The sequence below is a fragment of the Hemicordylus capensis genome, chromosome 6 (genome assembly GCF_027244095.1).
Source record: "Hemicordylus capensis ecotype Gifberg chromosome 6, rHemCap1.1.pri, whole genome shotgun sequence".
In the NCBI taxonomy this organism is placed as follows: Eukaryota; Metazoa; Chordata; class Lepidosauria; order Squamata; family Cordylidae; genus Hemicordylus; species Hemicordylus capensis.
The window spans coordinates 148843468-148866653 of NC_069662.1; the positions used below are offsets into that span (position 1 = coordinate 148843468).

At 44.4% G+C, this 23186-nt stretch overlaps 1 protein-coding gene across 1 annotated transcript in view; it reads left to right on the forward strand.

Annotated features, from left to right (window-relative positions):
• The first annotated feature begins 420 nt into the window (after nucleotides 1-420).
• CCNY (cyclin Y) overlaps nucleotides 421-23186 on the forward strand; it is a 153915-nt gene continuing 131149 nt past the window's right edge. The window contains exon 1 of the mRNA XM_053263597.1: nucleotides 421-1628. Within this exon, the coding sequence (XP_053119572.1) occupies nucleotides 1475-1628 (154 nt within the window). The 5' untranslated portion in view covers nucleotides 421-1474. The remainder of the gene's footprint in view (nucleotides 1629-23186) is intronic.

Sequence of the window (23186 nt, forward strand, 5' to 3'; positions counted from 1 at the left end):
GCCTAGCCTCATAAGGAAGGCGCTCCAGGCCCCTGATCATTTTGGTTGCCCTCCTCTTCACTTGGGTCTAATCTCCAAAATTATCTAGGTGCACCTCTGCCAGCTGTTGTTCCATTATCATTTATTTTTTTATAGTTTATATCCTGCTCTTCCTCCAAGGAGCCCAGAGCGGTGTACTACATATTTATATTTCTCCTCACAACAACCCTGTGAAGTAAGTTAGGCTGAGAGAGAAGTGATTGGCCCAGAGTCACCCAGCAAGTCTCATGGCTGAATGGGGATTTGAACTCGGGTCTCTCCCCAGCCCTAGTCCAGCACTCTAACCACTACACCACACTGGCACCCCAGCAAACTGTAGCTGCGGATGATGGGAGTTGTCCCGTCACAAACGGATAGTCTCAGGTTGCCCACTCCTGGCCTAGGCTTGCCAGATCGTGGGGGGAGTGACTTTTAGAGAGGCCTCGAGGTGAGCCTCGCACTTTTCATCGTGTGTGTGTGTAAGAGAGAGAAAGAGACGGTGGAAAGGCGCTCTACAGCTCCGCAGAGGCCGCTTGCTGCAGATTGGCCCGTCATGTCACCACATGAGCTGTGGATGGCGAGGCGCTGACTCTTCTCCTTCTCCTCCCGACTAGCGCGACTCTGCCTCGTTTCCTTCCAGGGCAGCCGCAGCAGAAGGCAGGAGGCGCTGCCGCCGCGATTCCCTGGAGTCCTCCTCCTCGGAGAGGGGCTTCCCTTCGCCGGCTGGGATCCCCTCTCTGGCTTTCCCGCCCGCGCACTGGGAGAGCCGTCCGGCCGGGGCTTCCCCCGACGTGAGGACCCGCCAGCAGCAGCAGCAGCGCCGCGGCCAAGGAAGGCGGCCGGCGCTCGACGTTCCCACCCACTTGAACCGGAACCGTTTTTGCAAAAGGCAGCCTGAGGGGCTGCTGCTCTGCTGCCGCTTGCTTGCTTGCTTGCTTGCTGGGGGAGAGGTTGCGCTGCTGCAGCAGCCGCCGCCGCCTCCTCTTCGGTGCAGGCACTGGCTGGAGGTGGAGGAAGAAGACGAGGGGGGAGCCGAGCCAGCTCCGGGCAGCGGTGGAGGGCGACAGCGGCGGGGGGCAATGGGGCTGCAGCAGCAGCAGCAGCCGGCATAGCCCGGCTTTGCAGCGTTGCATGCCAGGGCAGGATGACTGAGCCGCGCGGCGGGGCAAGGCGGCTTGCATGAGCCTCTGGGCGGAGAAGCAGCCGGGGAGCGCGGCGGGCGGGAGCAACAGCCGCCGCCGCCGGTGCCGTCATCACCCCCAGCATCTCTTCGTCCCCCGGCGGTGCTTGTCGTTTTCCTGGCCGCTGCTGATGGCTCCTCGCCGCCTTTGGTGACTGCCGCCGCCGCCGCCTCCTCTTCTTCCCTCCCTCCCCTTCTTTTGCTCCCCCTCCCCGCCCGGCTCCAGCCTCTCGGTCTGCCCAGCCGGCTCCGGCAGCGGCGGCGGCGGCGGCGGCGATGGGGAACACGACCTCTTGCTGCGTGTCGTCCAGCCCCAAGCTGCGGAGGAATGCCCACTCCCGGCTGGAGTCCTACCGCCCCGACACCGAGCTGAGCCGGGAGGATACTGGCTGCAACCTGCAGCATATCAGCGACCGGGAGAACATCGACGGTAAGAGGCGCCTGGGCGGTGGGAAAGGAGAGGTGGGGAGCCGGGGAGGAAGGCGGGTCTCGGAAGACCACCTCCCGCCACGCATCGGGCATCAACGCGGAAGTTCAGCAAGGGCAGCCTAAGAAGGCTTGAGCCCTGGACCGTGCCACCCTGTGCATGTTTACTCGGAAGCCAGTCTCCCACACGTCGGTCAGTGGGGCTTACTCCTGAGTAACGGCGCCGAAGCGGGGGCTCCCAGCCTGTGGCACTCCAGACATTGCTGAACTACAACTCCCATCATCCCCAGCTACATTTTTTTTTTTTTGGTAGCGGCTTGGAACTCCTGAAGGATCACGGTCAGAGGCTTTTCCCTGCCACTATGTGATTAATGCCTGAAATCAGTGCAGGAGCAATGAGTGTCTCTGAGCATGTGCAGTGTGTGCCTTGGGCGGGCCTTACCTTGAGGCATGGTGTGGAGGCCTGCTTCAAGGGGTGCATTGCCAGGTGTGGTTAAAGGACACCAAATTAGTCTGCAATGTCAACATATTATGTTTGGGCCATTTTTGGATTTTTCAGCCTCCAGCACGCAGATTTTCTATGGTTGCCCCAGGACTTTGGGATGTGCCCCCAAACAAAATTAAAGCCTTCCCGTCTGGCTGTCTTTCAGAAAAATCTGAAAACATGTTCAATCAGGCTTTTAGTCCATCCATAAGTTTTAAGTTAGAAGTTATTTTTATTTATATCTGAAATGGTTTTAATTGATTTAGTGTTTCTGTTTTGAAATTGTAAACCGCCTAGAGATTTGTATATGGGGCGGTATAAAAATGTAGTGCCAAACAAAATATTTTGGGCCATCTTTCTTGCCTCCGTGGAATAGGCTCATGGGGACTCTGTTCTGAAGCACATTTTGGTGTGCCAAGCTTATGTGTCCCCTTAGAATTTCAGGATCGCCATAGAGGCAGAGTTTGGAGGCCTTTTCCGTCTTTTGTACCTCCACCATCCGCCCCCAAATTTGCCGTGGTACAAAATCAGGTTGCTGTTGGGGTTTCTGTGTGTTTTTCCTCAGAGCTGAAGTGATGGTGGCTTTGCCTATAGTTGGGGGCTCTGCTGAGCAAAAAGGCTTTCTGGAGAAATTGCCACACAGTAGTGCCACCCCCCCCCCCCATTTCTTGGGGTTTAGCTCTATCATATATGGGCTATTCCAGCACTGCTTCATAAAATGGCTGGGGGGAAAATCCATTTCTTCCTCAAAACCTCCAAGGGAAGCACCTTCTTTCCCACAGGGACTTATCCTTTCAGTATGTGGGAAAGTGATGGGTGCTATGTGGGATTAAATATCCCACACGATGTCTTACTGCCTACTTGGCTCTTTTTATAGAGTGAGTGTATGGAGAGGAATTTCCATTTATCTGATCATGATCCGATGACCTCCATAAAGATGGGTTCTGCGCCTGCGCAGGACTATCCGGGCTGAGCTAGTTAGCTCTCCGTGGTGCCGTTAACCGCCTGATGCACGTGCAGCCCTTTCAGTTTAAACTGGCAGTTAGGCACCCCTATTCCTCAGTTTCTTTTTGACTGCGAATGCGCTAGGTTCACAGAGACCATAGAGTAGCTCCTCATAATACACACTTTCAAGAATTTATTATTCCTCTCCCTGCCCATCAAGGAGCGTGGATGGAGTGGTGTTGTTCAAACAAACCCAGTATTTGATGGTAGAGGAGGAACTTGCTTGCCTGTTTTGATAACACGAAAATGAGAGCACCCTAAAATTTCTTTTCTGATCAGAAATAATCACACACATTCCCTCCCAATAGAATACTACCTGACTTAATAGGATGCGGGAAAGATGTCACTCCATTCAGTCCACAGGTTGAAACTGTAAAGCGTATATGTGCGTTTTAAAGGGATGGAAGAGGGAGGACACTGGAATCTTCCCTCTTCTTCCTCCCTCTCAGGTCTGGATCATATCTTACTTTTTCTTCATGTGAGAACTCCTTGAATATCTTTAGCAGTGCTCTTAGTGGATGTGATACCATCTTGATGTTTTCTGCCACAGACCATTCGGCTGCGCACATGCTACCTGAGTGTCATTCTGTCACGAGAACTGCTGGCACTGATGTGTGCATGCTGCCGCCCCTATTTGGGCAGATGCACATGGTGAGAAGCTTTGAGATATTATCACTCCATTTGGAAAACTACCTGGAAAAAGAGCTTTTTGGAAAGGTCTTGTTGAGCTCTGGAGACTTCCCCCTTGCTCGTCCTCCATTAAGGAGTGCCCCTGCTATCACTTCCTTGCCTCCAAAATCTCAAATACTTTTTATAGTTGGAGAGATGTGTTCCCAGGCAACAGTATTTTACTTAGTTTTGTGCTAAAACATTCTGCATAAAACAGAACAAGAAAATCTGCTTTCTCTTCCTTCTACAGTGCGTTGATATCTGTGAAATAGCCTGTAACATATGAGAGTGCTACACTTTATTTTCCTAGACTCTTTATATCTTATGAGCATTTGTGGCTGTCCACAGTATGCAAGTCCCCTTTTACTCGATTCCTGAGCACAATTTTATTTGGTTTAAAGTCCTGAGAATCTACCATTCAGTTTCAGGAACTAATTGTGGTCTGTGAGAGATGTGAATTATCACAGAATAGATGTGCATGGTTATCATGGGATAATTGCTCTCAACTCAAGTTATGTAGCAGAACAAAACTTGGTTTGCCATCACACCTGCGAGAAATCCTGACATCTGTCATGTCAAGTGCATATTCTTTGCATTGACTGCTTGGAATCCAATCAGTTCTTTAAAACTGTTTTTAGTGAATGTGTAATTTCTGTATATATTTACACCAATGGTTTGTTTACATATTCTACCTCTTTGACAAGCTCAAGATGGCTTACAGTTCTCAAATTAATAAGAACACCAAAACTCAATCAGTTAAAAATACATGACCCTGTGATTAAAAAACCCAACAAAAATCATACAAGGATTTCCAGGAGATATTCTCAGAAAGCAAATTGCACATAACAGACAGGGGGAATTGAGAGATTAATTCTCTCTTAAGAGGATGGCATATTGGTGTAATATTACATAATAAAGTAACCATCTTTGTCATACATCAAGTTTTATTTTAACATCTTTTCCCTCATGTGACTATGAACATATTGGATGCATTAGTGTTTCTCAGTAGCATGGATAAATAGCTCAAGCTTTAGGCCTTTAAATCTGTTTAGTTGTATAATAATATTTTAATTGTTTTGGAATTATGACTTCTGCTTGTAATAGAAAAAGAAAAAGTGACAACAAGATTAGTAGGTGATGTGACACCCATGCCTGATATTTTGGTCAACTCAAGTTGAATGCATTAGCAGTTGACCTTGGAGAAATTTAATTCTTATTAATTAAGAATTAATAAGATAAGACTAGCATTAAGAGTTATACAAATTAGCAATAAGTAAATCTTTAGACATTTTTCCATTGGCATGCTATAGCCATTTTTCATACCAGCATGCTCAGTGGTTTTAGATGTATCATATTTATTTTATACCTTTTTGAAGTTAAGTGTCAGTTCTGAAATGTTTTGTGTATCTTTTATTGTAAAATAACTTGATGCGTGACTTGGTTTGACCTCTTGCCACAAGCCACAGAGTGTTCAGGATTCATACTGAATGAAATCAAAGATGAGGGCGGGGCCTGTACTCTACCCAGCTCATGAACTCTTATAGCTGTTTACATGTGGGATTATTAACGCCAGTAGAGAAGCAAGTGTGTGTGTGGTGGTGGTGGGCGGGGGGGGAGGAAGACGGAAAACAAACAGATGCAAAGGAATGTTGATTTTTATTTCACTTGAATAGTACCATAACACAGGAAGATTTGATAAACAATATTTTAAGATTTCACTGCTTTTGTTTTGCTAATGTATTGTTTCTTTGATATCAGTAGACTTGTTTAGGTGTAGCACCATGGTGCTGTGTGTTTATAAAATAAACAGAAGGGAAAAGAATCTTTGTTTCTGAAAAAGGCATTTGAAATCATTACTGCTGTGTCTCTCTTGTTCTGCAATCATAACTGTTGGAGGTTGCTTGGCTGAGATAAAAGACTGATTATAGAATGTAGTATGACCATTCCTCTTCTTCTTTATGCAATCACTTGTAAGCATATGAAGAGAGATGGTGAATGTTCTATATACTACAATTGTTGCATCTCCTTAAGAGAAAATAGATCATAACTTGAGACTTCAAACTTCCTATACAATCCCATAAAGGAGCAATAGGTCCAACTGTGCTTTTTACCAGAGTTACTCTTTATCAGTGACTGGTGAGGAGAAAAACCAGAGCTTCACCATAACATTCCAAGTTGAAGAAATGAAAAACTTACATTTTCTTTCTTATATCTAAGTGATACTTCCTGTAATTAAGTTGTGGTGAGTCTAACAAGCTGTGCTAGACAAATGCAAGTTTGCGCTGCCTTTTTCTAAAAGCCACCGTTGTATAAATTCCAGTAATTAGAGGATTAATCCCTTTAAGAACTGGCTAAAGCGTCCTCTGATCCTTTAAAAGGCTCTTATGGTATGATCCTATCGGTTGCAGCGCTGGCAAATTGGCATTTAAGATTAGGAGCAATGGTTTTTGCACTGCTGTGATGTCATTCCCTGTGATGTTGCAGTGACAGCCGAAGTTTATACAGGATGCTGTTGTCGTGCAGCAGTGTCAGATGTGTCTCTTGTGGGGTTGGCTGGAAACCTTTCACAGGATAAGAATTTGAATTGTCATATCTCCCCGCTTGCAGTAAAACATGAATGTAGCTAGATCACATCTTTCACAGATAGTTCAAGATTAGAAATCTGTATTCCATCTAAGTACACTGCTGATAATAATAAAAGGTTCAACCCTCCTTTAAAAAAAAAAAAGGTGCGTCAATTGTGTGCTAAATTTTCTGTGCATGGTGAATGAACTCTTTACAGTGGATTGTTTTTCAAAATGATTGATTTGCCTGACAGGGAAGTTTATTTTCTTTATGTTAGTATGTGGGAACCCTCCAGGGCAGAATTGTACAGAATTTTTTAGTTGTGACAGACTGGATACAGAAAGGGTCATAGCTGGCATATATAAGAAGGCATGTGTACACACACACACACTTAAAAGAAAATTTGCTAAAAAAGAATATTTTAAAAATATATATTTTGTCTAAATGTACATTTGGCAAGCGGAATGATCATATGTAATTAAGGACTAAAAACAGTGTACTGACAGTCAATCAAGATTTTTAATAGTCCTCAAAAGTATTGATATAATGGTATAAAATACTAACCTTAGAAACAGGGGGAAACCCGGAGTGATTACGGGAGTGACTTCCTCTTCTGGTAATGTCATCATTTCATTATACCTCAATCAATCAACTCAACCCCATGGAAATATGCAAATATTTATTTGCATATTTCCTTGCAGTTGCCTTGATTGATTGATCTCCAATCATAATAAAAAATAAATTCCATATGCTGGGGATTATTTCATTTGGAATCTGGACCAGACACATGTAAGCAAAGAATGCCACTGTTGACCTTTATCCACAATTTTGAGGAACTAGGCATGATAAGAATAATTGGAAATGTATAGTTGATTTTGCTTGGTTAGAACACACTCATGTTCTAACGAAGCAAGATTTTGAGGTTTACAGCTGATATTGGACAGAATACTCTGCCCATCTTGCACAATATACTTTGCAGTTTGGGTAGGCCCTTCTCCATGACACAGTTTCAGCTGCAATTCTTGCTGCTGGATATTGTTTTGTGAACCTGGTAACAGTTGTCAGAAAGTTGGCTTGCACGTCTTGTAAAAGGCTGCCTCTTCAAAGTCTGCTGGGTTACATGCTGTGACAGAGTGGTATTACCCACCAAAACTTCATCTCTCTCTACTTCTGCTAAAGCCCAAGGAAACTCCTTTGTGCTCTGTATGTCTATATTTGCTGTTCACTTTTATAAAAAGTACAAATTACTTCTTAGAGTGTACTCTGTGCAGTGAAGTGGTCTTGGTTTTTAGGCACATAGTACTGAGTGCTTCTATCACAACTCTATTTAAGTACACATTATACTTAAAAAATGTTTCTGAAACCTGCTACTGTGTGAAAAGGAAATGATTCCAACTTTGAGGTGTTGATTGACATACATTGCTGCTTCAACTTCAACCACGGAAAGGCAGTAGCAAGCCACATCATACGGTCATGATTAGAGATGTACACCGAACAGGATTTGTGTTCCAAGCTCGGAACGGAATGCAGATCCCCCCAAATGTTATGTTGGAACAACTGGGTGAGCCAGTTCAGACAGAATGAGCCCAGAACGCTCGGAACGTTTTGAGTGTTTCGAGCACCATTTTTGAAGTCTCTTTCCCCTTTCCTGACTGGTGGGACTTGGCCAGAGATTGCTGTCTATTGATTGGGGTTGGTGGGTAGACCATTTCTCCAAAGTGAGAGAGCCCTCCAAGGTCGAGAGCAGAGGCCTGGTCTACCTGCTGACCCCAATTGGTAGACCAGCTCTCTCAGGAAGGAAAAAACAGGCCTCCATAATGGATTAGGTTCCATTCCAAGCTTGAAATAGGCCCTTCATTTGAAGGCCATTCTGTTTTGAGCCTGAAACACTCGAAATGGCCCGTTTTGAGTTGGAAAGTTTCAAGCTCAAAATGTTCTGCACATCCTTGGTAGTGATCATGTGACACTCTCTGGAATTGAAGATCTTTTCTAAATTAAATCTCGGCTTGCATTCATTCTTTGCCACCAGCTCGTCTGGTGGCTACTCGGGGATGGGCCTACTCTTTTGCTGCCCCTGAGCTTGGGAATGTGCTTCCTGTTGAGATAAGAGCCTCCCCGTCTCTGGAAACTTTAAAAAGGTTTCTGAAGACACATTTGTTCACCCAAGCTTTTAATTAGATTTATAGTTTTAATACTGTTAATGTTGGATTTTGAATGATTTTAATGTTTAAATGATTTTAATTGTAAATTGCCCAGAAACGCAAGTTTTGGGCAGTATAGAAATATGTTTAATAAATAAATAAAAATAAATAATATGAGAAGTAGCAGTTATTATTTACCCTTTGTTATTCTTGTTCATTACTGAGTGTATGTACTGTGTGTCTGAATAAACAAGCAGCAATTTCTAACCAAGTATTTAATGTCTTTTGCTTTTGTTTGCACTAACATAGCACACATGAAAGATATTATATACGATCGCTTGCAGCTGCAGCTGCCATTACTAGGAATTTGCTATGAACAGGGAAAATTGAAGAGTGAAGGAGGTAGCAAATTAATGCCAGACCAAAGTCCATTTCTCTCGTGAAGTTTCCCCTTGTGCATTACTGATCCAGCAGTTCTTGGTTCTGGTGTTTGTTAGCACATTATTCTTGCATTCCTGAAATCTCTTCACAATTTCCAAATAACCAGTAACAGAATAGGTGTTGCCTCTTTCTGGTGCTCCATGTGAGCACTGGAAACATTTACTGGAGATGCTTGTATGCACAATCCTGCTATGCTGCATTAAAGTGTCCTTGCTAAGTTAGAGGAAATTCTAACAGTGGACTCTGTAGCTTAAAGGGCCAATTTAAGCATGCCACTAATTTGACTTCTGGGTAACACCATTTTATGTTAACTGGACTAGCATTGTGTTTAGCTCTGCCATTTTTTGTGGGGTGGTATAGTCAAGGGAAATCACAGTAGCTTCTCCTTCCTGTGTTAGTAGACGAAAGCACAGACACAGATTAAAAGGGTGTTCAAATTGCTTTGTAGAGAGTTTGCGTTTTGCTCTGGGCAAGGTTATTGGCAATGAGGATATAAAGAAAGCTAAACTGGTGTTTCTTTTTCTTTATGTTGGAAGAGTTTTTTAAAAGTAGGAAGAACTACCCTTTGGGAGTTCCAGTAACAGTCCCTGATTCCTTCTCCTATGCTACCCTGCTCAATCTTGCGGAGCTGATACAGACAGATGCTTGTAACCAGGCAACTCTAGTAGTGATAGTGACGTTTGTTGATCAAGATGGGAGATTTTTGTATTTATTGTAGCTCAACAAGGCCTCTGGACCCTAGCCTAACCATTTCACATTTGGTAAAATTTCACACCAAAATTGCTAAAATAATGTACCCAAATTCACTCTTAGTACGCATCTACTCCAGCCACAAGTATCCTGTGAGTGAATTCTGCTGTCTTATTCTTTATAAATCCAAACCTTGCCTGGTGTAAAATTCTAGTCTGGACTGGGCTTGGATGTGAAAATATGGGATCTGTTTGGTGTTGGCCACATATGACCAGTTTCACCTTTAGTTGCAATGATCTTGTGAATTGGATTGCCTAATGCTGTGGAAGGTTATCTTATGCTGGCACTGATCTCTCTCTGATGTATTAACATAGGAAACTGCTCTATACCAAGGGGTGCTATGGCTCCATTCAGCCCATTACTGCCTACGATTACTGGCAGCAGCTCTCTTTGACCGTCTTCTCTCATATAAAGCTGCCTGAGTATGAACATCTGCTAGAAAGAGGCTTTCTCTGTGTTTCGTGACATCTGATGTGTGTGTGTTTATAACATCAGAGAGGGCTTGTCTGCAGCCATGCCACGTTGTAGAGTTCCCTCTCAAGAGAGTGCACCTTGCTCCCTCTTTGGTGACTTTCTACTATCACGTAATAATCTTCCTGTTCTGCCAGGTTTTTAGGTTTTTGCTCTCTCTCTCTCGCTCACACACTCTCTCGTGCGCTCTAAGGCGTGCGCACATGCACACGCTCACAAGTTTTTGGATGTCCACTCAGTTCATTTTGGATCCCGCTCAGGTTGAATCAGGACAGCCCCATTCTGAATGCACATGCTCACACACTGCCTTGATTCTGCTGCCCAGAACAAAATTGATTCCGCACAGAGATAAAACAAATTAAGAGGGACCACTGTTTAGTATGATTATTTCTTTTTTAAAAGATCAATTTTTGTGTTTGCTTCTCCTTCTGTAGCTCCTCTGTCCTTACAGCCTGGCATCCACACTAACCCTGTGCCTGGGCACCAGGAGGAGGAGCCCTTGCTGTGGAGAGAATCCAAATCTCTGAAGCAGTTATTGCGCAAAGGGGGGCATTTTCCCCATTCTCCTTTCCCCGGAAGTGCCCTGCACCACGTGAAAGTTTGTTCCTGAGAGTCAAGCAGCCCACAGGGACATACCTTTAGATAATGCAAAGCACTTCCGGGTACCCTCTCCTTTCCCCAGAAGTGCCCTGCGCTTTCAAAAATATGTCCCCGTGGGCTGCTTGACTCTCAGGGACAAACTTTCAGGTCATGCAGGGCGCTTCCAGGGGAAGGAGAGATCAGCAAAAATCACTCCACCCCCTGCATTATAACAGCTTTGGAGCTCTGGAAGTTCTTGGTACCAGGGATGCTTCTTCCTGGCACATGGAAGTTGAGAAGGTTAGCCATTATGCTAAGATCTTCTAGAAGGGCATGTTGTGGTGGCTACTTGTCTCTTTGGCCTGAACATTTTCACTGCATGCATATGCTCTCCCCCCCCCCCCCCCAGTGTGCAAATTGAGATGTGTTAACTAAAGGTAAAGAGTGCCGTCAAGTTGGTTTTGACTCCTGGCACCCACAGAGCCCTGTGGTTGTCTTTGGTAGAATACAGGAGGGGTTTACCATTGCCTCCTCCTGCACAGTATGAGATGATGCCTTTCAGCATCTTCCTATAACACTGCTACCCAATATAGTACCAGTGGGGATTCGAACTGGTGACCTTTTGCTTGTTAGTCAATCATTTCCTCGTTGCGCTACTTAAGGTGAACTTAGATACCTGAAAGAAATGAATTGCTGTCAGGTTTGCATACCAGGATTCTTATAGTAAAATAAAGGTTATATTTTCAGAACACTTACGTTGTGCTTGCTAAAAGTGACAGCCTCTCCTTTGGCCCTAACAGTAATTGCCATTTGCCATTTCTCCCTTTATGAGGTAATGTGGTGGCACTGCGGGCTTAGTAGTACTAGGAGTATGATTTTTTTTTTACAATGTGTAGAATACTTGGGCACCAAATATACATGCAGTAATATTTTCAAGGCAAAAAATACTGATGGTGTTTTAAAGGGCATGACAGAGTTCCTGTTTCATGTGAAGCTTCTGTATTTTTCAACACCTCCTGAATTGTTGGGAAATTTTCAGTTTCACTTTTTTTCATAGCTTTTCAAAGGAGATTATTTTGTTCTTTGGGTTGTTCTGGCTAGCCAGGATTAAAATAATATATGGCTCCATTTATCTTCATGGTACTAAATTGTACTAGGACTGAAGAGCATTGTCTCCGTCCATCAGAAAAGGCTCTCTGTGTCTGGGCACATTCAAGGAATTGTGTATTTAGATTTCAGAGGAGTTCATATAAATTGAATATTTTTGTCTTCTGTTCCAGGGTGATACTACCCGGGGCTTTTCATTCTCATGAGCCCCCCTCCCTTCATAATGTTTGAAATAATGGTATTAAAACACACAGTATCACATTCATAAAGCTGAGCATAGGTTTTTTGTGGGGTTTTTTTTTCCAAGTTTGAGCTGCCTTGCACAAGGCTGTACAGTGTTTCACAGCTAGTTGGAAAACAGCTTTATTTTCCCTTCACAAGTGAGAACCCTGCTTGTGCAGTCAGCTAGGAAGTTTTACTGTACATTCATTTAAATGAAGCTTGTGAATTGTATACTTAATCAGTGCGCGCTAGCATAACTTCAAGTCCTGCTGCAGGTGACTTTCTGACCTCCTTTAATGTCTACAGTCAATGAGGCAGTTCAAAAAGAATACTTCCCTTCTGCCCCGTTAGTCTTAATTTTTCCTTAGAGATATTTTAAAGAGGTTGTTTGTGCACATGGATTGATGTTTTTTATGTGGTGGTTAGTTGCTGCTTCTTTTAGTAATAACCACAGCCTTTATTGGTCACCTGCGTTAAATGGGCTTGAGGAAAATGCCCACACTGTTTTTCTTTTGTATTTAATTAAACATTTTCCTAGATGTCGTTTTTATGATTGCATGTTAAGAGCCTAATCAAGGTGTGATTGTTAATGCTCTCTTTCAGTGTGCTCTGGGCAGGATCCACAGGGATGGCTGCTCTGAAAACCCATTGTAAATAGATGGGAGTTCTGCCAAATGGAGTGATGACCGTGCAGCACTGCACTCTGTAACTTTTTCTTGCAGCACAATTCTATGCATATTTACATAGAAACACATCTTTAAGGACTCGGCCTTAAAGATGCTTTTTGTTTGATATCTTCCTTCATTCTAAGCCTAACCCCCCCACCACCACCACAGCAGATTTTATCTGACATGCACAAGTCCTAATTGCTCTGCATTGTCAAAGATCTGTCTTGACACTTTGCCAGTTTGTGGTGGTTGGGTGCATTAGTCTAGTAAGTGCTAACTTACCCTGCTAACTTGGCAAAGAGGCACCTTTTACCGTGGTGATTCTCTTTATTTAGCAGGGGGAGAGTAACTGGCCCTGTCCACCCCCAGCACAGTACCCCTCCAGTGACTGTTGCTGGTGTCTATCTTATGTTTCTTTTAGATTGTGAGCCCTTTGGGGACAGGGATCCACCTTATTTATTTATTTCTCTATGTAAACCGCCCTGAGCCATTTTTGGAAGGACGGTATAGAAATTGAATTATTATTATTATTATTATTATTATTATTATTAAGTGGCAGGAAAACTGGTTGGTTGGCCCAGAGTGGGAACCTGGTACCTCTCTTCAGTGACAAGTTGCCTAGACTGAAGAAGAAGAGCAGATCTGCGAGCTCTCTATTAGCTGCTGGCATGGATTGACCCTGTGGGGTCACCTGATTGCCTGGCCACGAGGATCCTGGGCTGTTGCTCAGTGTCTCGGCTTGATGCTCTTGACATCAGTACCTGATCTACAGGGTTTACCTGAGCAGCCGATGGCCGTGGTGTTCTCTGTTAATGGTGGCAAACAGAGGATTGTCTTTGGTCCTTTTACCTGCTGCTGATATTTGATATTCTTTTGAGGCTTATTTGGCATAGTTCCTTTCGGGGGGGGGGAATCATGTAGCGTGGGGGAAATGGCAGGAATTCCACCCTGCCCCCAATACTGCTTGCTTTTCTTCCTAGTGTGTCAAGTGTGATACCGTATGCAATGGTCAAAACGAGTCTCTTGTAGCAAATTGCCCAAAATTGTTTGTTCTGCTTTCTGTGCCTACCTGTGGTTAAGAGAGTCTTCCCACCCCCACCCCCCCGCTCCAGCCCTCTCATTCCAACGTGTAGCTTCCCAGGTAAATCATGCTGTGCTAATCCAGCCTTGCTTGCAGTACCTGCTAAAAGATGTTATAATATAGCCAGCTGCAAACCGGCCTCTGCTTGATAGGAACTAGTAGAAATTGCCTCTGCCAGAACGAAAAACAAAGAAAAGGTATGAACTTTCTTTGACCCTGTCAGTTCTAGGAATAGGGATTTCTACTGCCTTTAACTTGCTGAAGCAGTTACTGAAAGTAGAAGCAGGAGAAATTAAGGCATTTAGTCAACGTTGCTGCCTTACGACCATAGCTGTCTAAGCCTGTCGGCACAAAACCCCCGGCAGTCTGTACTGTTTCCGAAAGTAGCAGGGTGCTGGGGAAGGGAGGCTTGAACAAAAAGAGCGGGAAGATTCTCAGCATGGAGAATACTCCTTCAAGACAGTTGCAAGCCTTTCTGCTTCTGAGCGGGAAAGGTATCTAAAACTCTTTCATTTTCCCACCTGCCATTTCACAGTTTAGTGTTTCTGATGGGGAAGGCATTTGACAAATTTAAGCTCTTGGGGTGTGTGTGCGCGCGCGCGCACACACACACACACACACACACATCCAATCCAGATATTATGCTGCACAAGTGTACAGCTGTCTGTACACTCGTACATGTGTTTGTGTGAATGGCTTTACCTGTGTTCATTTTAAGAGTGAACCTGGATACAGGCCCTTCAAATGCATGGTACACATAGGTAGTGGACTGCTGTACATGTGTGCAGCAGCAGCAGCAGCAACAAATATTTATATTCCGCTTTTCAACAAAAGTTTCCAAAGTGGTTTATACAGAGAAATAATAAATAAATAAGGTGGTTCCCTGTCCCCAAAGGGCTCACAATTGAAACAGAAAGATAAGATAGACACCAGCAACAGTCACTGGAGGTACTGTGCTGGGGTTGGAATGGGCTAGTTACTCTCCCCCTGCTAAATAAAGAGCATCACCACGTTAAAAAGATGCCTCTTTGCCCAGTTAGCAGGATCAACATAACCTGTGTACACTGTACGCTCATTGTACGAGTGCTGAACATAAAGCATGAACAGGCCTGCACTCACACAATAGATTCACAATATTCAGCATTAGGTATAACTTATTCCATGATCTCTATACTGCTGCATTTTGTTGTGGGTCCAAACTTGTATAACGTAGTTCACAACAAATGCTTGATTTCAGATGGGGGCTTCAGTGTCAAAGTAGATATGAAAGCAGCAGGTCCATGTCTGTTAAAAACCAGATCTGCCACCATGTAGAAATCTGCCACAATGTGTAGAAAGTGGGGTGGGAGCCATCTGAGCAAGAAGAGGACTGTGGGTGGCAGATGCTGAGCCCTCCACCTACCCATGGCTTGCTTCCCCACAGCCTGCTTCCTCCCTTCTCAGCCAGGCTCCAAAACCAAAAGTGTGCCTAGATGGGGACAAAGTGCAAGGAGATAAACTGCAGGCAGAGGAGGATTTAGCATCAGCCACCAATGTACCTCTCTTTGTTCAGATTGGAATTTCTCCCCCCCTGCCATGACTGTGACAAATACAGATTTGAACATGTACATCTGCCTCTGTCATGTTTACGTTGACCCAGACTTTGAGCCCATGCTGCAGTAGAATGAGCTTGGGGCATACAGTTATTTTTGTGACGTCACCATAATGATTCTTAGCACTTTAGTAGCATTAGCCTTGACCCAGCATTAGTAGTCTGAAAACTGTACAAGTGTAAAGTGTGGGTTCCTTGCAGGGGGAAAAATCCAGCTTATTGGAGAGGGGCCCTAGCTCTGTGGCAGAACACATGCTTTGTGTGCCCGGAGGTCCAGGTTCAGGGGCGTAGCAAGGTTGGAGGGGGCCCAGAGACAAGATTTTAAAATGGGCCCTCACTGATATACACATATGAACACACTTCACAATATATAGTGCACTCACAGTCACATCCCCATTATGAATACAGTGAATATCCAGTTCACATTGAATCTAGTTTTTTTTCTCTCTGCTCCTGCCGATCTCCAAGAGACTCAACATAATTCATAGGGGGTGCAACATGGGTGGGTGGGGAGTCATGTGATGTGCCTCTGGGGGGCCCCCTCGAGGCAGTTGGGCCCCAGGACGACTGCCTCCCCTTGCCTAATGGTAGTTACGCCCCTGCCCAGGTTCCATCTCTGGTAACTCCAATTCAGAGTCCTTGGGCAGCAGGACCGGGAAAGGCCTCTGCTCAGGATGCTGAAGAATCACTTCCCAAGTAGACGAAGTTAGGTTAGACCAAGTCCTGACAAATCCCAGGCTCCGGGGAACCATGGTGCCTAGAAATTTAACTTTGGCACCTGGATTGAGATATTCAGAGGCAGAGTTATTAAATAAAATCTTGTCCCAGGCAGCCCTGTTTCTGTTCTAAGCATATGACTCATAAAGAGGATAAAGAGAAGCCCATTTCCCCCTCGAAGTAGGAGGTCATGGCTCATGGCACCAGCACTGGAGGACCCTAGTGGCCTCGATCAAGGGCGGAGGACCCAAGTGGCCTCGTTCTGGGGCTGGCAACCCCCTCCCCAAATAAGGTGAACGGGCGTTTGGGCAAAACCTCTGGGCCCCTCACCCATGCCCCACATGCCATCATTAAGTCCAGTAGTTTTGTCAAGTCTCCATTGCCTGACTCTTAAATTTTTGGACTGGCTCGTAGATCAAAAGAAAAGTTGTCAAGGCCTGGATTACAGGCCAATAGGCTGTCTTTGTACAAGGCAGCTTCATATGTTCATCGGCTTGTTCATTGATAATGTCTCTTTCCTTAGTCCTAGCAACTTCTGGCCTAGTGCTGATTCTCTTTATTTAGCAGGGAAGAGAGTAACTGGCCCCACTACAGTATTCCTCCAGTGACTATTGCTGGTATCTATCTTATGTTTCTTTTTAGATTGTGAGCACTTTGGGGACAGGGATGCATCTCATGTGTTTGTTATTATTCTACCTCTTTGGGAACTTTTGTTGAAAAGTGGTACATAAATATTTGTGTCTTGATATATTTGTTCTTATGTTTTCTGTTTTTCTGTGTCTGTTCTCTTTTGTGTTTTTGTACTCTGGTCTATGACCGTAATAAAGATTGGATAGGATAGGATAAATATTTGAAGTAGAAGTCCATTTTACCCAGAGAGGAAACGTTGAATAGAGAGAATGCACACATTAATTTACCACATATCAGGTACAGTAATCGTTCTGCACAGGCATGTGTGAACCAGGCCTTGTTTGTGAGCTTAAATGGGGTCAGACATAAAATCCTGTTCCTCCCTTCTCTCTTAGAACTTGGCATGCTAGGAACAACACTGTGCTCATGGGAAGTTAGGAAATGCAAACCTTACTTCTGTATGCAGTGAAGCTGTGGTCTGCTGGTAGCCTTTCTTTGGTATTTCCAGTTACTTAAGCAAGAAAGAATCACTTTGATCATCTTAACTTAGAGGATGTTGGCCCAGGAGACCTTTTCAGGTCTGGGAATTTCCTGCGGATGAAAATGTTAGGCAAATGCCATTGTGAATCAACTCCTTGGCAGATAAATCTGTCATTGGTTGAAACTGCACATTTTTATAAAAACCCATGGAGCAGTAGATTTTTTTTGGCTTCATGTTAGATGGAAGGCAAAGCATGTGCAAATAAGATTTAGGCTGAAAGCTGTAGGGAAGTTTGATCATAGTTTGTCATCTATTATACCCGCAGTTTGGAAGCATGACACATTTTTAAGTTGTCATGAGAGGTCAGCTTGTAGGATTGTCCTCTGCCTTGCTGAATAGTGACCTATTAAAGCATCATCTCCTCTGGTAAAGGTACAGCATGTGTTTTCCTCCCTTAACATTGTTTTAAATTGCCATGAATGCTCATTTTATGCCCAGATTTTGACTTGTGTTTTATTATATTGGAAGTTTTTATGTGTTACTTTGTTTTTTGTTTCTTAAAGAGTGGGGCAAAATATCTTAATAAAAATCTCCCCCATGAGCAAGGGCCTGGATTCTTTATCTTTGCTATTATTTCAGAACGGGCTACACCTGTTATGAACCATGAAGCTGAATGCTGTCACATGTGGCTGTCTGTTTGGTCATTGGGAGAGGGCACTCAATAAAGCTTTATTTAACATAAGAACAGCCCTGCTGGATGAGGCCCAAGGCCCATCTGCTCCAGCACCCTGTTTCCCACAGTGGCCCATCAGATGCCTTCAGGAAGCCCACAGGCAAGAGATGAAAGCGGCATGCCCTCAGTCCTACAACTGGTATTTAGAGGCATCTTGTCTCCGAGGCTGGAGGTGGCCTATTTCCATCAAGACTAGTAACCATTGATAGATCTGTTCTTCATGATCCGGCCGCCCAGGGCTCGATGGCAGATCATCTGTGGGGAGAGCAGGCTTGACCTGCCAGACCCCTCCCAGCTCTACACACCGATTGTGTGTAGAGCCTCATTGTGTGGAGGAGAGCATGTGTGAATCTCTTTCCTTTCCCTCAGGCAATTCCAGTACTTGTAGCTTGAAAAGTACTGAGAATGCCATCACATGCACTCTCTAAATGCATTTTTAAAAAAGATAATGCATATCAGGAATTAATGGAATAATTTGGACTTAGTACCAAGCAATGGCATCTCTGCCAACATGTCCCTATTTTTCCATTCAGGTGAATGGGAAAAGAGGGACATGTTGTCAGGTCTGCAATGGTTGAGTGCTCCCTGAATGAGCTGTGTGCTGAAACACTGCTCAAACACCTCTTCTTCCCCTTGTGCTTTGGATTTAATGGCAACCTTCAGATTTAATGGCAAACCTTAATGCTATTAAGTTTGGAATGACAAACTGTAGTATGCCACTTAAACGGGAGAAGGGAAATAAGAACGCATGGGGTTGCGGGCAAGGAAGAGAGCCCACAAGCGCAAAGCTCAATTGCATAGCACCAAACTGTAGTTTGGTGTGTGTTGACATTTAACCTCTCTTGTATTCTACCAAAGAAAACCACAGGGCTCTTTGGGCGCCAGGAGTCGAAATAGACTTGATGGCTCACTTTACCTTTACCTTCCTCCAAAGAGCCCAGAGCAATGTACATAGTTATGTTTATCTCCTCAACAAGCCTGTGAGGTAGGTTAGGCTGAGAGATAAGAGACTGGCCCAGAGTTCTGCTATAACTGGCACAGAAGAGCAATGGATGAGTTCTAGCTAAAGAGCACTTTCCGTTCGTTCCATTATAATGTGCTTTTTGAAAACTTGATTGTGACTTGGAGTTTGAAGCATTGTACTTTTAGAAGTGTTTTCATTACCTCATGATTCTGACTAAAGGGTTAAGAGTTTCTCTTAACAGGTTTCTTACCTGTGCTGTTCAGGATAGGATATTATAAATTGTGTATTTGAGTCGGAGGGAGTGATTAAGTTTTCCATATGTTAAATGGCCCCTTTTGGGAATGATGAGCTAAACGGGTGATGGCCAGCTTTTGGTATTCTGTGTTCTCCTTATGGTGGTCCATGGAACTCGAAATATGTTGTGCTGCACAATACAACCACTTTATAATTGTTGCCCTTAAAGACATCAATTAGGCAGCACTTATGCCCAGGCAGGGTCATGTAACTCAATTCAAAACCCAGAGAAAGTAAAACGGTAGCCAAAATTGTTACCATGCCTTGAATTTAAAATGAGTTAGGGCCACCAAGGTCCAGATTGCTGTGTGGCCCGTCAAACATATATTGGCTAAAGCTGCGATCCTGTCATCGCAGATGATACCAAACTCTTCCGGGTAGTGAAATCCAAAACGGATTGTGAGTAGCTCCAAAAGGATCTCTCCAAACTGGGGGAGTGGGCGACAAAGTGGCAAATGCAGTTCAATGTTAGCAAGTGTAAAGTGATGCACATTGGGACGAAAAACCCCAACTTCAAGTATATGCTGATGGGATCCGAGCTGTCGGTGACTGACCAGGAGAGGGATCTTGGGGTCATGGTGGACAGCTCGTTGAAAGTGTCGACTCAATGTGCGGCAGCTGTGAAAAAGGCAAATTCAATGCTAGGGATCATTAGAAAGGGGATTGAAAATAAAACGGCTAATATTATAATGCCCTTATACAAAACTATGGTGCAAGCACACTTGGAGTACTGCGTACAATTCTGGTCACCACATCTTAAAATGGACATTGTTGAACTGGAAAAGGTGCAGAAGAGAGCAACCAAGATGATCAGGGGCCTAGAGCACCTTTCTTATGAGGCAAGACTACGACACCTGGGGCTTTTTAGCTTAGAAAAAAGATGACTGCGGGGAGACCTGATAGAGGTCTATAAAATCATGCATGGTTTGGAGAATTTGGAGAGAGAGAAATTCTTTTCCTTCTTACACAACACTAGAACCAAGGATCACTCCATGAAATTGATTGCCAGGAGGTCTAGGACCAACAAACAGAAGTACTTTTTCACACAATGCGTGATCCACTTGTGGAACTCTCTGCCACAGGACATAGTGACAGCCAACAACTTGGATGGCTTTAAGAGGGATTTGGATAACTTCATGGAGGAGAGGTCCATCAGTGGCTACTAGTCAGAGGGCTGTGGGCCACTTCCAGTCTCAAAAGGCAGGATGGCTCTGAGAACCAGTTGCAGGGGAGTAACAGCAGGAGAGAGGGCACACCCTCAACTCCTGCCTGTGGCTTCCAGCAGCATCTGGTGGGCCACTGTGAGAAACAGGATGCTGGACTAGATGGACCTTGGGCCTGATCCAGCAGGACTGTTCTTATGTTCTGTGCATTCTTGAATAAGAGCAAGTCTCATTGAACATAGTAGGATTCGTTTCTAAGTGTTCGTGCATAAGATTGGGCTGAAAATATGTGAAAGTACGGAAGGGTGTGCAGGGAACTGGAGAAATGGTACAAATAAAATGAGGGCAGAGAAACATCATTGCTAGAACTCTCTATCTGGTCCAGTTTATTGCCATTAAACCAGCCTTGATGCTAAGTCCACTTGCTAGTCCATAAAGCCATTTATGGCCACTGACACTCTTTTAAAAACAAAACAAAACAAAACACCATCCCAAAACAAAGATGAATTGGGGATCTTCCAGTTTGCAAAAGCTGCCTTCTGTGATCACTTGGAGTTGGTTCTCTTTTCAATTTCATGAATATACTACCTGTCTTCAGTAGATGTCAAGATTGCACCATGGCTCAGTGGCAGAGCATCTGCTTTGCATGCAGAAAATCCCAGGTTCAGTTCCCGGCTTCTCCAGGAGGCTTTATAGACAGGGCTTCTACCCCGAATCTGCTTCGGAAGAGAGTGTGTGTGTTCACACTCCAGCCAAATGTACCCCGAAGTCCCTTGAAGATCATTGGACCCACTCCACACACAAATCAGGCTTTGTCTTGCAAATTCTTGCTTCTCTGTGTATTTCCAGGTTTTTAAAATGCTGGTTTTAAGCTACTTTTTCTGAAAACTCTGGAGCAAATAGAGAGAGGCACTGACGTAGAATCATTAGCATGATAAGAGGGATACTCACTTTAGAAATGCGGATATAGCTCTTTAGTAAACCCCCCCCCATTGGCTAGAAGGAAAACACGGAGGCATGCCATGTGAACTGGACCCAAACAAAACCTGAGAGCAGAGGGGAGGGGCTGCTTCCCTCAATGCCGCGAGTGTGATTTGAAGTGGCTTCGCTCAACATTTACCCCACAGCATGAAGCCATGTGCGAATAACTCCCAGGTAGGGCTGAGAAAAACCTTGGCGAGCCACTGCCAGTCAGAGTACACAGTGCTGAGCTAGATGGACCAATGATTTTTCTTGGTAAACATCAGCTTCCTATGTTCCTATAGCGTGTGTAGGGTCCCTCTCCCTGGGGAGTCTCCCGTTCAGGTACTGCCCAGACCTAGACTTGCTTAAGTTCTTAAAGTGACTGTATAATGTGCCTTTAGGCAATAGCACTAGTGGGCCTGTTGAGTGGATTATACAAGCCTGCATTAAACAACCTGTGCGTAGCACTCTCTCCCCCCTCCCCCCCAAGCAGGGTGTAGAATTTGGGATAGCTGTTGATTATATGGACACATTTTTGCAATCAGTAATTGCCTCTGTGTGTCTTGATGTGATGATCTGTGATCAATGTTCAGCTTGGCATGAGCATTTGCATAATCCATTTGTATGTTTACCTGATTGCCTGCTTTCAGAACTTCAAATACTCTAGAGAATCCAAAGGAATAATGCTAATTCTTTCATGTATCTGGATGTTCATGGCATTCTTAAGGGCTCAAGCACATCATTTTAATCCCTGAGCATGTATTTTGCCTTTTTGCCAATCTGCTAATTCAAGCACAATGCTAGCTGATTTCATAGATAAGTACAGATAATGTTTAATCTTTCTGCAGGATGGATTTACTTAAACCGTTTCAGTCTCTGTTCAGTGCATTGTGGTCTACATAGATATGACTTTTCCTCTTGACAGTTATCTCCATGTTGGGAGTCAAATGACTTCTGTGAAGCGGAACTGATTTTAGAAACTTCCCGGTATCCGCGCTGCATAACGTGTGGGATATGCGGATGTTTCATTCTAGAATGTAGTGCACATCTTCTGCAACTCAGACATGTCAGAAAGCAGCCTGATTAAGCTCTGGATATGTACAATTTTGAGCAAATAATTTTGTCAAACGTGCTGTACCATATATTCCATCACTGCAGAATAGAGAAAGATGGATGGAAAGCAATTGTATTTCGTTTCTCGGGGGGTGATTACAAATGGCAACCTGTACGGTGAGAAAAATCCTCCAGTTTCTAGGCTGGCTGTACAACAGTAATTGGCAGCGTGTCTGTAAAAAAAAAAGTGTTAAGGTCTATGATATCATTAAAGTTCGGGCAGGGGGTCTCAGGAAGACAGATTTGAACGAAAGATGGCAGCAGAGGGAGCAGCCCTTCTGGCACCTGAGGCAGGTATAGAAGGGGAGAGCACTCAGTGGGTGGCTTCAGAAACCTCAGCTGGGGAAGCCAGGCAGGGAATCGGAGACTCTGAACAGTCTGTTGTGGACTTTTGAAACAAGGTGAGTCCTCCTTCTTTAACACTGGATTATAATGGAGTTTCCCTGCAAGTGCATGTTCATAGGAACATACAAAACTGCCTTCTACTGAGTCAGACCATCTAGCCCACTATTGTCTGTACAGACTGGCAGCGGCTTGTCCAAGATTGCAGGCTGGAGATGTCAGGGAGAGAACCTGGAACCTTCTGCATGCAAGCGTGCAGATACTCTTCCTAGTGTGGTCCCATCCTCTAAGGGGAATATCTTTACAGTGCTCATAAGTAGTCTCCCACTCAAATGCAAACCTGCTTAGCTAAGGGGACAAGTCATGCTTGCTGCCACAAGACCAGCTC